General features: G+C 52.7%; 2 protein-coding genes across 8 annotated transcripts; one reads left to right on the top strand and one right to left on the bottom strand.

The window, feature by feature from the left end:
* Positions 1 to 4445: 4445 nt before the first annotated feature.
* On the top strand, positions 4446 to 7442 carry ZFAND2B (zinc finger AN1-type containing 2B). 7 transcript variants are annotated; one of them, XM_082396744.1, is made up of 10 exons: positions 4446 to 4568; positions 4690 to 4765; positions 5047 to 5141; positions 5369 to 5500; positions 5629 to 5780; positions 6033 to 6128; positions 6204 to 6264; positions 6350 to 6417; positions 6752 to 6824; positions 7045 to 7442. In XM_082396744.1, exons 2-10 carry the CDS (start codon positions 4711 to 4713, stop codon positions 7087 to 7089), a joined length of 777 nt encoding a protein of 258 aa, XP_082252870.1. In that variant the 5' UTR covers positions 4446 to 4568; positions 4690 to 4710; the 3' UTR covers positions 7090 to 7442. The 7 variants fall into 7 exon arrangements, with proteins under 7 accessions (XP_082252870.1, XP_082252866.1, XP_082252865.1 ...); XM_082396740.1 differs by having other exon boundaries at positions 4464 to 4568; positions 7149 to 7442; XM_082396739.1 differs by having other exon boundaries at positions 4491 to 4568; positions 4693 to 4765; positions 7149 to 7442.
* Positions 7443 to 7562: 120 nt separating this feature from the next.
* On the bottom strand, positions 7563 to 14829 carry ABCB6 (ATP binding cassette subfamily B member 6 (LAN blood group)). Its single transcript, XM_082396689.1, has 19 exons — positions 13992 to 14829; positions 13530 to 13667; positions 13084 to 13270; positions 12789 to 12890; positions 12438 to 12621; positions 11703 to 11824; positions 11069 to 11178; positions 10821 to 10886; positions 10523 to 10648; positions 10290 to 10366; positions 10138 to 10201; positions 9941 to 10026; positions 9671 to 9728; positions 9351 to 9455; positions 8748 to 8922; positions 8492 to 8604; positions 8155 to 8249; positions 8015 to 8083; positions 7563 to 7825 (listed from the first exon to the last, which is right to left on the bottom strand). The coding sequence occupies exons 1-19, from the start codon at positions 14538 to 14540 to the stop codon at positions 7717 to 7719; spliced, it is 2535 nt and encodes an 844-aa protein (XP_082252815.1). The 5' UTR covers positions 14541 to 14829; the 3' UTR covers positions 7563 to 7716.
* Positions 14830 to 14846: the final 17 nt, after the last annotated feature.

The following is a 14846-nucleotide window of genomic DNA, read 5'->3' as shown; positions in this document are numbered from 1 at the left end:
TAAATTAATTTTAAAAAAAATAAGGTCAAGTATCAGGCATGTATGTGTGTGTTTGCGTGTGTGTGTGTTGGGTTATGAAATGTATTTCCTATTGTGAGTAATGGTTAAAAAGTTTGAAAAACATTGACTTAGACCATTTAAGACTCATCCTAGGAGCTGCAAAGGGACCTATGCAAAAAAAAACTACTTGGAAAAAGATGATTAAAATCAGAGTTTTGTCCTCAAGGAGGGAGCTGGGGAATGGCTATTGGGTAGAGTGGGCTACAATCGAAGACTGACCAGGTGGTGCTTGGTCCTGTTGTTCTCATCCTCCAACCCCCTGAGCTAAGAGACATGCCTTACACCATTCTGGCTGCTGTGTGCCTTTAAGTGACCCACCACCTGCTTCATTACTTCAAGCTCAGGACGGCCCAAATACCATAAAAGTCATCCTTTATTTCCTTTTGTGACACTAGTTGTCCCCCAAATATCTGTTCTCCTTCACTGACATAATAATTGAAATTTTATCTGGACACATAGCCACCCAGCTAAAGACTACATTTCCCAGCTTCCCTGGAGTTGGGTATGATCATGTGACTAAGTTAATGATTTATATAATTATAGCTGGTCTATACAATGTTCACAGAAGTGATGTATGCAAATTTAAGGTCACTGAATGGCGGGGGTGGGGCGGGTGGAGGGGATGCCTTCTTTTTCTTCTCCCTCATTCTGCTGCCTAGAACAAGGACTCATTTGGTACCACGTAGACAAAGGCAACACCTTAATGATGGTGAAGCAACAAAATAGGAGGTGTCCAAGTCCCCGACAGGTGCTATCATACCAGCCAGCCCTGGATAATTACATAAGCAAGAAATTAAACTTCTTTCTTGTTTATGCCACTGTTTCTGAGTCACTGTTATGGCAGCTTAACCTATATCCTACCCAATACCCTCTCCTTATACATTGTTAGTAGAAAATGGTGCAAGTTTGAAGTGCTAAGGTACATAGACATTTGACACATCTGATTTTAAGGTGTGTGGACTTTAAACCATACTCCCAGACAGTGCCTGTTTGTCTTCATATCTGGGCTCCAAAACCCAGCAGGGTGAGGATTAGATTGAAGGTCAGAGGAAAAACAGTTCTTGCCTGTGACCTGTGCTGCTTAGATTAAGCCATATGAAATTGCTGTTTTTGTAAATTAAAAAAAAAAAGTCAACTATTAGCAATTTCATATGTTTAAATCTGACAAAACTGATGCTGGATTCCACAGATATGGAGTCTTGGAACTCACAAATAGCAAGCTCTTCAACAACTGTCCTTTCTGAAGGGCCTAGGCCAAAAGCTGAATCCCTATGGCAGAGGACGCTTAGGTGCATACCCGGATCAAGAGTCTCCTGCATGTCAATAGCCTGACTTCTGGGTGTGATAAGAGAGTCTGACAAAGCCTTGGGAAATATCTTGAATCTAATGGGATAACTTATAACTGTCTTAAAAGGGACAAAGTGAAACTAATGAAATAAAGGCAGTAAGCCACAGTTTTGTTGGGGGGTGTAGACTTTGGGAAGAGGCAAAAGAGGTAATGATATGATTTAAACCCATGTGTGTAAGCTACAAAATCAATCTCTTTTTATGGGGCTGTGTCCCATCAGTCATAGTATTGCAGATAACAATCTATTCCTGTCCCTCAGTCAGTATGACAGTATGGTAGTATGGCAGATGGCAAGCCCATAGCTTGTATGTTACAGATCCAATGGTCTTATGAACACTGATTTTTTTGGCCTCGATTCCAAATTCCCAGGAAAGAATCTGATTGGCCAAATATAGCAGATGCTCCTGGTGCCCTGTGCCTCATCTGCTTGGCACATCTTGGACTTCAGCTGTCGCTGTGGACAGCTCCTATGAGCCCAGATGCCTTCCCACCTCCAAGCTGAGCCAGCTTCAGTATTTCTGCCTCAGGGCTTTTCCCAAAGCCCCTCGTAGCTCAGTCAGCTTGCACACAGGTACGGGTTGGCTGTGCAAGGTGGACATGGGGGACTTATCACTCCCAGGAGAAACCCCCAACTTACAGAAGACAGGAGTCAGCCCAGCCTCCTGTCCTTTAGAAGGACGATTCTGAGGTGTATTTTACATGCTTCCTCCTAGGGCTCCCAGTGGAATTGGGAACCACAGTAGTAACCAGTTCAATAACACACTTTATTAGTTTTCCTTCCTTCCCTGTCTCCCTCCTTCCTGCTCTCTTACTCTGGCTAGGATTACCTCCTACATGAATTATCTGCACCCAAATCCTTGTCTCAGGTTATGCTTTTGGGAAACACAAACTTAGATACCCAGTGTGGGTCAGATGACCACTCCCAGACCAATCATCTTTTGCAGAAACATGGCTGCCCAGGGCCTACCCCAGGGTGTGAGGATGGGTTTAGGGAAGGAGCTGACAAAATTTCCCTGCAAGATTGGCCAAAGGTGTCCCATACACTCACTGAATGTTGGCCTGAACTTTTGCATAGAGGTAGGTCGAGGTGTTTCCCACAGATAAAGTCACAATTTTTTCTCTGAGGAAATTTCCTGGCGGTCCAGTGGTTAGGACTCAGTGCTCTCACTGCTGAGGGCCCGGGTTCAATCCCTGGTTGGGGAACTAAGATCCCACAAGCCGCATGGCATGTGCAAAAAAAAAAACCACATTTGTTCTGTGTACTTTATGGTTGCTCTAGGAACAGAATTTCTTTTTTTTTTTTTTTTTACCATTTTATTCTTTCAGTGATATATTGGAAAGTTACTTATTTTAAAATATCTATCTCATATCTAACCTCTATACTGAGCTTTCATTAATTCTAAGCATCATCCCTAGTTCACGCCATCATCTCTTGTCTCTATTATAGCAACAGCCTTCTACCTAGTCTCCCTTCTTCCAATCTGTTCCCCACTGTGAAGCCAGAGTGACTTTCCCAAAATACAAATTGGATCATGTTACTCTTCTGCTTAAAGCTATCTACAGTTTCCTATTATGTTCATGTTAAAATTCTCAACACTAATGTGGCCTCCATGACCTGAGATTTGACCCCAGCTAACTCGCCAGCTTTATCTTCTGCTAAGCTGTCTCTTACACTCTAAGATCCCGATGCTATAAGCTTTTAAAAAGCTCATCTAAAGGATCTTGTTCCCTCTTATCTCCAGGTTTTTGTCCTTGCTGTTTCCTCTGTCTGGAATACCATCTCCTTCCACCCCACTCCTTTCTCCCTTGGCCTTCACCTAGCCAACATCTACTCACCCTTCAGGTTTTGGCTTGAATAACACTTGTCAACTCCAGAATGGGTGTACCTGAAATGCACTGCCGTATTGCCTGGTAGATCCTAGTCTACACATGTATCATCTCGTGACAGGCATGTGGGAGGACACTCAGTATATTGTTGAAGGAAGGAAGGAATTGAATGGACTCTCTTGGGTTTTCTGGAAGGACTGTCCAAGCCAGCTTGGTGATTTTCACTCTAGGTGAAGCTGACTCACTTCCCCCAAACATGAGACTCAGGCCTGGCCCATCAGAACAACACATACCCTGGCCCCTGCGCCACAGATCAGAACTTAGCAGGTAATCCAAGTCAAGGCAATCAGGCCCAGTCAGAGCTGAAATTAGGCCTTCTGCTTGAGGAACCAGGAAAAAATGGTTTTAATTTTCACTAGCCTTAGAGCTGTAAGGATGTAAGAAGCAGACACAGAGGGAAACAGAGCCAAAAGTTGGAGAGGGAGAGGGAGAAGAGAAGAAGGCTAGCTCCTCCTTTCCAGCCGTAGCCTGGTTCTATCTCCATTTTGGAGGACACTGTTCAACTCTAAGTTTATTTCACCTGTTTACTTGTCCCCATGCCCAAACTTTTGGGAAAATAAGAGTGCAACCAAGCCCACGCATGAGGGGCCAGAGAGGCATGTGAGAAACAAAATGTGCTGAAACGGAAGGTCTCAACCTGGGGATCCCTAAGGTAAAGCAGGACATCAATCCAGTGACTCTCTAGCTTCATTCAAGAAATATTTAATAAGCATTCAGCATATTCTAGGCATGTGTTTTTCAAAGTGTAGTACATGGATAATCTGTCAGAATTCTCTCCTACACTTCCTACTAAATCAGAAGCCCTGGGGGCTCAGGAATCTGCATTTTAAAGCAGCTCTGTAGGTGATGTGGATTCACACTGAAGTCTGAAAACCACAGGCACTGAGCTGGGTGCTGGGGCCTAACATTGTCAGCTCGTGGAGAGTAAGTACAGCAGTGGCTGCGAACGAAACGGCTAGTGGGAGAGTGTAGAGTGAGAAGCGGACGAAGGACCCAATTGTGAAAGACCCCAAACCACCCCAGCCCTCCAAGATGTCATCTGTCCTTGCCTTCGCCGGCCCTTTCGCCCTTCGTGGAGGCAGGCCCGCGCCCAAGAGAAACCATCCAGCTCCCAGCCTAACGCAACAGGAGGGGCGGGGCTCGGCTCTTCCGGGACGCTCCCCCGCCCCCCGGGGACTGCGCGGGACGTGCCCGCCCTGCGCGACGACGTCAGCGCGCCCGCGCGCGCCAGGGGAGGAGTGGGAGCTGCGGGCCGGGAGGCGCTGACGCTCAGGTAAGCCGGGCTGGGCAGGGGGGAGGAAGGGGCGGGACAGCGAGTCCCCCGAGAGTGCGGGGTCGCGGTTTGGACCCGGAGCGGGAACCCTAGAGGAGCTCAGCATCGCTTCCTCTCCCAGCAGGCCCCGTCCGGTCCGGCGATGGAGTTTCCGGACCTTGGGGCTCACTGTTCGGAGCCGAGCTGTCAGCGCTTGGGTGAGGGGGTGAGGGGGTGAGGGGCGGAGCAGGCGGGAGGCGGGGCCGGGCGGAGACGGGCTTGGAACTGCAAGTGGCGGGAAGGGTGGGCTCCCAGGCTGGAAGTGCCCAAGGGGGCGGGGCTCGAGGTTGGGGCGTGGCTTAGGAGATAGTGGACTAGGTCAGGGGTGCAAGTTCACTGCGAGTACGACAGCGTTTTCGTTTCCCTGAGTGGAAGGCTTGAGTGAGCGGGAACGAGGTCGAGGTCCCCCTGGACCTGCAGTACAACCCACTTCCTGCAGATTTTCTGCCGCTCAAGTGCGACGCCTGCTCGGGCATCTTTTGCGCAGACCACGTGGCCTACGCCCAGCATCACTGTGGATCTGCTTACGAAAAGGTGAGGGGGCTGTCTGAGGGTGAAAGGGGGCGGATGGAGGATGGCATGTAGAATCTCTGGAACCCCTCTGCTTCCCATTTCCTCTCTTTTACTGTATTTCTGAGGCTCACTGCTGGGAACATTGTTTCCTTTTGCGTTTATGGGGGGCATGTCCAGGTTCTTTCAGGACCAGAGATTTGGCTGGTTTGGGAGTAGGCCACAGACCGACCCCTGCTCCCTGACTGTAGGATATCCAGGTACCTGTATGCCCACTCTGTAATGTGCCTGTCCCTGTGGCCAGAGGGGAGCCCCCTGACCGTGCTGTTGGGGAACACATTGACGGAGACTGCCGCTCTGATCCAGCTCAGCAAAAACGTAAGGTAAGCGTTGGAGGGGTTAACCGTGGTCACCTGGGACTACAGATGCCTGGAAGTCTGTACAACTGTTAGGATGGGGTTGAAGGGGGATCAGAGTCTCAGCAGAGACAATCCTCCCTACTCCACCTCAGATCTTCACCAATAAGTGTGAACGCTCTGGCTGCCGGCAGCGGGAAATGATGAAACTGACCTGCGACCGCTGTGGCCGAAACTTCTGCATCAAGCACCGTCACCCACTGGACCATGATTGCTCTGGGGAGGGGCACCCCACAAGTAGGGCAGGGTAATTGCAACCAAGTCCTCTACTTGGCTTTGGGACCATCCCATCCTTTTGAAACTGACTCAACCTCTGTCATTATAGTTGGGAAGCGTCAACCTGTCCCCTTTGGCTAGGGAGTCTTTTTATTTCCTTTTGAAGTGCATGTTTTCCAGACCCTGTGGAGGAGTTCCCCTCCAGACTTCCTTGGTCAGGCCAGGGAGGAACATGCAAGCTGACTGTGCCTGGAGGCATGCCAAGAGTGTCTCTTCCCTACAGACTGGCTGCCATCTCCAGAGCACAAAGCCTAGCTTCTTCTACAAAGACCATCCCCAGCCCAAACCAGACCTTGCCTTCATCTACCTCTGCCAGCAGGTAGGCCTGCCTGTTTCTCCTCTTCCTTTTTTCCCTTCACATCTCTGACCTCAGCCTCTTGAATGTCTGCCATAGAGCCACAACTCAGTCTCCATCCCGGACAGCCTCTCCAGTGATTGCTTTGCAAAATGGCTTGGTGAGTTGGGCAGAGGTCAGATGGACAGAAGCAAACCCACAGAGAGTAAAGTCCAAGGCAGCTGGTCTTATTTTTCCTTTTGCAGAGTGAGGATGAGGCTCTGCAACGAGCCCTGGAACTGTCCCTGGCAGAGGCCAAACCCCAGGTCCCAAGGTACCTTCTCTCTGGTGAAAGAGGGTGGGACGTGGGCAAGGGCTTAGTTTGGAGGGAGGTAGGTGGGACCACTCTCATCCAATGCAGGATAACTGTTAGGAACTTGGGCTCAAAATTAAGCTTTTGAACTACAGTATATGACCTCTGACAAGTTCTTTAACCCATTAAGAGTCTTAATGCCCTCTATAAAATGGGGACAGTACTAATACCTTATAGAACCCTACCTATGAAAATTGAGATAATACTCAGAAGTGCTCAGCACAGTGATGCCTAACAGATGAGATGCTCACATTTTAGATACTGTCATCCAGCTTAAGCTGTTCCTCCCTCCCAGTTCTCAGGAGGAAGAAGACTTAGCTTTAGCACAAGCACTATCAGCCAGCGAGGCAGAATACCGACAGCGGCAGGTATGAGGACGGGGTAGAGACAGGCCCTGCGCTGGGAGGAAGTAAGGAGTTTACGGGGGGTTGGGGGATGCTCTTCCAAGTAGTAGAGTTTTGGAATGGTGGTTATCCTTGTGTTTTCAATGTGACTCCAGCCCATGCTGAGCTCTGCAGTGAGGACTGTCCCCCTCATCTCCTTGATGTCGAACCCTGTCTTCCTCTCCTTCCCCTCCCCTTGCTCCAGGCTCAGAGCCGCAGCTTGAAGCCGTCCAACTGCAACCTGTGCTAGGGCCTTGGGCTTGGGGAGGGAGGCTCAGCTGAGGAGGACTGTGGCCCTCGCATCTCTAGGGTCCACAGGGAGAGGAGGCCCGGAGCAGCCTGGAGTGAAGAGGAGGAGTGACGTGGAGGCCGCCTTCAGGGAGCATCAGAGGAGAAACAGCTTGTGGAGCTGAGCCTACAGATGGCTCTGCTGGCCTCTCCAGCTGCATGGGAGAGAACAGCTCTGAACTGTTCCCTGGCCAGACCCCACATGGCCCCCTGCATCTTGACATTCCCCGTATACTGGGGCTCCCCCCACGTGTAGGGGGCTGGGAGGGGGCGCTAGAAAGAATAAAGAATCTTGGCAGTCAGTAAGACACCAAAGTGGTGTGTTTCTTTCTCCTCTCCAACCAAAAACAGAAGAGTCCTGTCAAGAATGCTCACCTGATCTAAGGGTGGAGGCCCGCTGCAGTCCCCCACACCAGAAAGTCACAGTGATCCCAGCACAGTCCACACTTTTATTTCCCCCAAAAGTGCTTTTTTGAAAGGCCCCTTTCCTTCACTATAGCTAGCACCAAGACCAGGATGAAATATGGCAGGGAAGAGGGATACAGTGTTATTTCCCTCAGTTATCCTTTGGGAGGGAAGGATACTTTTGTCACCATGCCTTAGTCTGGGGCTTGGTGTCTTCAGAGACTTCTTGTCCCTGCTGCTGCAGCTGCCACATGTCAGCATACACCCCGCCTCGGGACAACAGAGCCTCGTGCCTGGGGCAAGGAGAAAAACATAAGTCCCAGCCAACTATCAGTTTTACCCCAAGAGTCCTCGCCACTAGTCTATGAGATGACAGGGAACTGGTGAGGGAGATCCTTCCAGAAAGCCCTGCGATTCCACAACCTTTTCCTGGGGCCCTCAATTCAGAGGCCCTTCCCTATTCATCCTGCTGTGTCCCTTACCGTCCTCTCTCCACAATGCAGCCATCCTTGATGACGAGGATCTGGTCAGCACTAACCACAGTGGAGAGCCTGAGAGGTCAGAGATCAGTCACCTACCACACCACCAGTGTGGGCCCCGCTGCCTGCTGCCCGTCCCGTACCTGTGTGCCACCACGATGGTGGTGCGGTTGGCGCAGACTTTGGCCAGAGAAGCCTGGATGGCCCTCTCATTAGGTGTATCCAGCGCGGATGTTGCCTACAGAGAGGGACTGGGTAAAACTGCCCCTGCCACCCAAATCCCCAGTGGGAGGAGGATGCAAGCTGCTGGCCAAAGCCTCAGGAATCAAAAAGAACCTTGTTTTTGCGCTTGAAAACTGCAAGGTGTTTCTGTGAAACATGGATTTGTGCTGGCTCTCCTAGATGGAGACGGTGCCCAGCAGGAATGGCTGGGGCACAGGTTGGGGAGGAAGGAGGGGAGAAGGCACTCAGGGCCCTCACCTCGTCCAGCAGAACGATGTCTGGAGCCTTGAGAATGGTGCGAGCGATGGCGACACGCTGCTTCTCCCCACCGCTCAGCTTCAGTCCTCGCTCACCCACCTGCGTATCGTACCCTGTGGAAATTGCCCACCTCCCTCAAGTCACAGTAATAAACTTGTTTTCTGTGACCAGATGGGCAAGGAAGAGGTGGAACCGAGGTCAGAGGGAGTAACGGGACTGAACTGGGCAGGAGGGGGACTCTGCAGGGGAGGCTCACCTTCAGGGAAAGCCATAATGGTGTCATGGATGCCTGCAGCCTGAGCCGCAGCCTTCACCTCCTCGTTCCCAGCTGTGATGCGGCCGTAGCGGATATTGTTGGCAATGGTGTCATTGAAGAGGACAGTGTCCTGGGGCACGACTCCAATGTGAGACCGGAGAGAGACCTGGGTCACCTGGGGCCAAAAGACCATATGCTCTGGTCTGTGAGACCCACCCAGGCCTGGAAGGTAGGATGGGATGGTGGGAAGCACATGGGATGAGAGGCCCTGCGTGAGAATCCTGCCTCCACCTCCCCAAACCCTAGCTGTGCGGGCAAATCACTTAACCTGAGTCTGTTTTCCCATCGATAAAGAGAAAATACACTTTCTCTCCCTGCTTCCCTGGGTTGCTGCAGATCTTTGTGCCTCATACAGCACCATACCACTCATTCTCATGACTACTTTCCTTATGTAGGTCGTCTACTGCTAGAAAGGCTGAGGTCTCCCGGCCCAACTCTCTGCAGGGGTGACAGCTCCTCCTCCCCCCCTCCCTGGACGCCCAGCACCTGCCATGCTGTCACACACAGGCCCCTAAATTACAGCCTTCTCCCCAGCACCCTTACCTGTGAAACGTTCTGCCCATCTACTCGGATGCAGCCAGAGCTGATGTCATAGAAGCGAAACAGCAGGCGCAAAATTGTGCTCTTCCCTGCTCCTGATGGGCCCACCTGTTGCACGAGAAACAAAGGGAAAACATTCTAAGGCCCATCGGCTTTTAAATCTTTCTCTCCAAGAGGCCACCAATGTCCATGGAGGCTGCTACATTCACTCCAGTAACCTGGCATGACAGGGCTAACTCCACAGCCTTGGTCCCAAGCTACCACGGGCACTAGAATAAGGGAAGCTCAAGGAGTCTGGGCCAACTGGCTGGGTCTCCTCTCACCAGGGCCAGTGTCTGTCCAGGCATCACGGTGAAGGACACATCCTGCAGGGTCTCCCGCCTGCAAAGAAGGATGGGCGTGCTCAGCAGGCGTGCTGCACTGCCAGGGGCCCCCTCCAACACTAGAGCCATTACTGGGCCCTGCCCCTCTCTTGCTCAGGTTCTCTTCCCAGGTAGTGGTGGGCTGAGAAGCAGGGAGGAGGGGCAGGAAGGCAGTGTGTAAATGGACACCGGAAAAGGGGGCTGGGGGACAGTGAAAGGGGAGGGGCTCACCCATCGGTGTAGCTGAAGTGCACATTCTCAAACTCAATCTGGCCCCTCTGAAAGTGAAGGGGCCCTGCTCCAGGAAGGTCCTTCACCTGGGAGAGTGCCACCAATGTGTGCCATTACAGGCCTGGTATTCTCCAGACACGAAAAACACCACGCAGGCTCCCGCTCCCTACAAACCCGGCTCCTGTCTCCCCACTCACTTCTGTCTCCTCTTTTAGCAGGTCAAACATGTTCTCCATGTCAATGAAGTTGGTCTGGATCATCCTGCAAGAAGAGTGCTGGCTGGAGCTCCTCTGAGGAGCTGGAGAAATAACAGTGCACCCTGAACAGGTGAGGGCCAGGGTCAGGTTACCTGTAGTAGGTGCCAAACCAGTTGAGGGGCATGTACAGCTGGATGATGTAAGTGCCAAACAGCACAAAGTCCCCAACCTGTGGACATCAAGGGAAGAGGACAGAGTCACAGGAGGCCTGCGGGCTCTCACCCTGCCCACTGGCTATCACCCTGCCTGCTTCCCACCCAGGAACCTGGTGGCCTAAACAAAGACCCCAGTCCCCTCATCCCCAGGCCCAGCACAATTCCCTCACCTGTAGCTTCTGCTCACTGACAAAATATGCACAAAGCAGGGAGCCAGAGAGGAGCCCAAGTCCAATCACCAGGTTCTGGGTCTGATTTAGTAAAACCAGTGAAGCACTTGACTTCCACTCCAAACCCTGGGGCCACGACATGAGAGGAAGGAATATCACACACATGCTGACAGTCACCAAATCCCAACCTGGCCCTGGGCACCTTCAACCTCACAGCCCAAATTTTACTCCTCTCTGTCCTGGCAATTCCACAAGGCCAGGCTGTTGCTCTCAGTCGGCCTCAAAGTAGCATCCTCACCTGATATTTGATGATGGCCTCGCGATAGCGTTCCACTTCATAACTCTCCGCATTGTAATACTTCACCTGATGAATTCAAACCACCGCTGTTCCACACGGCCACAGCTTTCAGCTCAATTCCCCATCCCTCCTCCCTAATTGTAAACAGCACACCTCGCACCCCCCAGCTGCTTATCAGCCCCGATGGTCCCAGGCACACTCTTCCACATCTCCGAGCCTCACGACACTGCCACCAAGGCCTCTGTTACCGTCTCAAAGTTTAGCAAAGAGTCCACAGCCCGTGCCCGGGTAGCATTCTCCTGTGTGTTCATAGCACGTCGAAACTTCGTTCTCCACTCAGTGACCACAATGGTCAGGGCTAGAGAGTGACAGGAGGAGGGAGAGGGAGAAGAAGAGAGCAAGACATCACTCCCAGCAGCGGAGACCATGTGCATGTCTGCTGCCGGTCACATGCGCACTAACCCTGTGCTACAGCCCAGGGACCCAGATTCCAAAGGGGAGGGAATCTTAAGCTCCCTGAGGGAAGGGGCTGTGTCCAAGACCTCATTGCAGGCTGCATAAAGCCTGTGTGAAAACGGTTGTGGTGAACAAATGAACGCAAGCTGCATCCTGTTACAAAAATGAGGTTCGTCCTTGACTCGCATCCAAAGCGGGCATCTAATGTGACCAGGATGCCCTTCCCCAGCCCGCCCTCCAGCCAGGGTGAGCTGAGGTTCCCTCAGCAGAGGAGGCTCACCCGTCACATTGGGGAGCAGCAGGAGGCTATGCGGGTCCACTGATCTACAGCCTCCCAAAGCTGGGTCGCCTGAGGCGGGGGCAGGGCTCATGCCCAGGGGAGTCCGTGGATAGTTCAGGGAGGTGGTTTCACCAAGCAGCACTCACCGAGGTAAAGACTCATGCACAGGAACACAATGAGGCCAAACCAGGCATTGAAGAACATGCTGAAGTAGATGATGCCAATGATGATGTCGGCCAGCGTGGGGATGATGTTGAACACCAGGTAGCTAGGAGGTAAAGTCAAGCAACGAAGAAAGGTTTAAGGGCTCCGAGCCAGCAACTCTCCCTAGGGGGTTTCAGCGTAATGTTTTGTTTTCAACAGCAACAGACTGGAATCAACCGAATTGCCCCTTAAGAGAGAGATGGCGAAATAAGCCATAGAATGCCCAAATTATAGAATGCTCTGGATCAATTATAATGAATGAGGAAGATCTTCATGTGTGGGTTAAAAATACATCTCCCTAACAGTTTGATAATAAGGCCATTCTGAGAATGACATCTACGTCATGACACCATTCATTTTAGGAAAAACCTCCACGATACCACATTAATTCTGTGAGTCTGCATGTATATATGTAAAAAAACGGAAAAAAAAGCAGAACTCAACATACTGAACGGAGTGAGAACCTCTGGAGAAGTGAGTGGAATTCAAAAGAGATTTGCTCTCTGCCTTCCTTATTTGAATTATTACGAGAGCACGTGTACATTAATTTTACAATTAAAAAAAAAAAAAGAGGACAGAGGAGCAGCTCCTCAAGCTGGGTCGGTTCTCCTGACAGCCCCGCCACTTCTGCTTCTCCAGACCCGCCCTCCCACACTTCCTTTCCATTGGCTTGGCACCTGAGCAGCCCCGTGACACTGGATGTGCCCCGGTCCACGATCCGCAGCACCTCCCCCGTGCGGCGCCCCAGGTGCCAGTGCAGCGAGAGCTCGTGCAGGTGGGAGAAGAGGCGCAGCTCCACCTGCCGCGAGGTGAACTGCTGCACCCGGATCCATAGGAACGTGCGCAGGTTGCTCACGAAGCCTGGGGGAAGCCAGTGGAGGCCTTGGTAGGGCTGAGAAGCCTAATGACGTCATCCCAGCAGCAAGATGTAAAAGGTCTGAGAGCACCAGGGGGCCTGGGGGAGGGACGCCTGTGGGAGAAGGGAGAGGGGCCAATACCAACCAAGGTGAGAGCAGAGTCCCTCATACCTGTACTGCCGGTGCCACCCCCCTGGAGGAACTTGAGGAAGACATAGATGATGACAGTCCAGACCAAGGAGCTCCAAGGTGCCTTCTGGGTCAGCAAGTTCACTATGGAGAAAAAGTCCGAGCCCACTTATGGACCCTAGAACCCTCTTCAGGAGAAACTGCCCCAGGAATCAGCCACAGCCTCTTTCTGACCACCCAGCTCCCAACTCTGTCCCATTTCCCTAGGCTAGTCCCCTGCACCAACCAGGCCAATGAAAGACCAGAGTGCTGAGCTGACAACCCTTCTCCCCCTCACCTATGTCCCTATAGAAGATGGGGACCAACACGTTCAGTCCCCGGTCCAGCCCCATGAGCCCCAGGCAGATGAGCACAACAAACTGCAGAGCTGGACTCCCCCGAGGCCACAGGTAGCCACTCAGTAGGCGGAGTTTCCTGCCAAGGTCTTGCCAGGTAGACCGTGGTGGCTCCTCTGTTGACTGAACCTAGGATGGTGAAACGCATAGGGGAGGGAAGCTCAGAAATCAAAATGAAGTGCACTAGCCAGAAACCCCCTAGGGAAAATGTACGGGATTACAGCTCCCCGGTAACGGTAACAGACCAACAAGCAATCCCTGATGGGATCAGAAAAGCTAACAGGGCACAAACTGAGATTCAGGAAAGAAATGGGTTTTTATGGTGGGAAGAAATGATGACAGAGAATGGAATTAAGATAGATCCGAAGTTTCAGAAACTGAGGTGTACCTGGCTCCTGTCTACATCTTGATCCTCTTCATTGACCCGCAAGGTGTAAGACTGGGGACGAAGTCCAGGGGCCCAGAGCCCCAGGACAAAAAGCCCTCCAGAGACCACATAGCGCAGCACCCACAGGCTAAACTGAACCTGGAATTAAACATATGTGGGGAGACTATCAACGAAGGCCAGAATCCCATTGTTACTACTTACAACACATCTGGGGACTGGGGTAGGGCACACATCCCGGTCCTCCTCAGGGGCCCAGCATCTAATAGGCTTTAAAAAAAAATCCACAGTGACTCAGCACAGCCACTCCCCACCAGCTGGCTATCAGCTCCCAGCAGCGCTGGCCCCTCCTTTCTTCCCTTTCTTAGAGGCATTCGAAAGCATGGAGCCAGTGTGACCAGACATGCCATCTTTCTTCCCAGCGCCCGCTACCCACGCTTCCCCTCCCCCCACGAGGTCACTCACCTGCTGGCTCAAGTTCGCCCTTGCCCACCACCACTGTGGGCTGTTCCAAGACACGAGGGCCAAGTTCTCGGCTGCAAAAGCCACAGTCCAGAGGAGCAGGAGACCCGGGCTGTGCGTGAACTTGATCCAGACGCCCATTGCTAGCTTCTGCCGTGCCTGGCTCCGTTCCACCACAAGCAGCCCCAGGCCACAGGCACTGGCCACAGTCCCCAATACAGAAGCCAGCAATAGGTAGCCTGGCAGTGGGGCACCCTGGGCAGTGCCCACCCGGCCAACCAGGCCGGCTAGGGGCAGCGCCACCTGAAGTGTGGCCAGAAGCAGCTGCAGCACGTAGGGAGCTACGCGAGGGCCGGCCGCCCAAGACACCGCGTCAGCGCCACCTGGCCGCTCCGGACGTTTGCAGGGAAGAACCGGCACCAAGGCCAGAGCCCCCAGGCCCATCAGCGTCGAGGGTACAAGTGTAAAGAAGAAGCAGGGGCTGAGGCCACCCTTCGCCCAGACCGGACCCGCGGGTCCTTCGGCCTCACAGTAGTTGCCCACAGTCACCATGGCAATGCGTGGCCGCCGGCCGAGGCTGAGGGGACTGAGGAACGGGAGAACTGGACCGGCCGCTCGGGGCGGGGCGCGGAATCCCGGGTATCTCGGGTCATGGAGCCTCGGGGCGCTAAGCCGCGGGGGTCGCGGGGCAGGGACGAACGTGGACCTGGCCACACCACCCACTCGCTTCGCGCACGCGCCGCCGCCACGCACTCACGCCGGGCACGTACGCCGTCTCCGCCGTCAGCCCCTAGCTCGCGGCCGGGGACCCTCCGGCCAAGTCGGGGCCCACAGGAATGTTCAGCCTCTGCCTCCAGC

Source organism: Balaenoptera borealis (assembly GCF_965194805.1).
Source record: "Balaenoptera borealis genome assembly, chromosome: 6".
In the NCBI taxonomy this organism is placed as follows: domain Eukaryota; kingdom Metazoa; phylum Chordata; class Mammalia; order Artiodactyla; family Balaenopteridae; genus Balaenoptera; species Balaenoptera borealis.
This window is presented reverse-complemented; position numbering and strand designations above follow the sequence as displayed.

Excerpts from the sequence above, each read along its gene's own strand:
- ZFAND2B (XM_082396744.1), top strand. The coding sequence starts at position 4,711 with ATGGAGTTTCCGGACCTTGGGGCTCACTGTTCGGAGCCGAGCTGTCAG. Across the intron at positions 5,501-5,628 it reads CAGCTCAGCAAAAACGTAAG|ATCTTCACCAATAAGTGTGA; the intron begins GTAAGCGTTGGA and ends ACTCCACCTCAG. Across the intron at positions 6,418-6,751 it reads GCCAAACCCCAGGTCCCAAG|TTCTCAGGAGGAAGAAGACT; the intron begins GTACCTTCTCTC and ends CCTCCCTCCCAG.
- ABCB6 (XM_082396689.1), bottom strand. The coding sequence starts at position 14,540 with ATGGTGACTGTGGGCAACTACTGTGAGGCCGAAGGACCCGCGGGTCCG. Across the intron at positions 10,367-10,522 it reads TCAGTGAGCAGAAGCTACAG|GTTGGGGACTTTGTGCTGTT; the intron begins GTGAGGGAATTG and ends TGATGTCCACAG. Across the intron at positions 8,084-8,154 it reads ACCATCGTGGTGGCACACAG|GCTCTCCACTGTGGTTAGTG; the intron begins GTACGGGACGGG and ends CTGACCTCTCAG.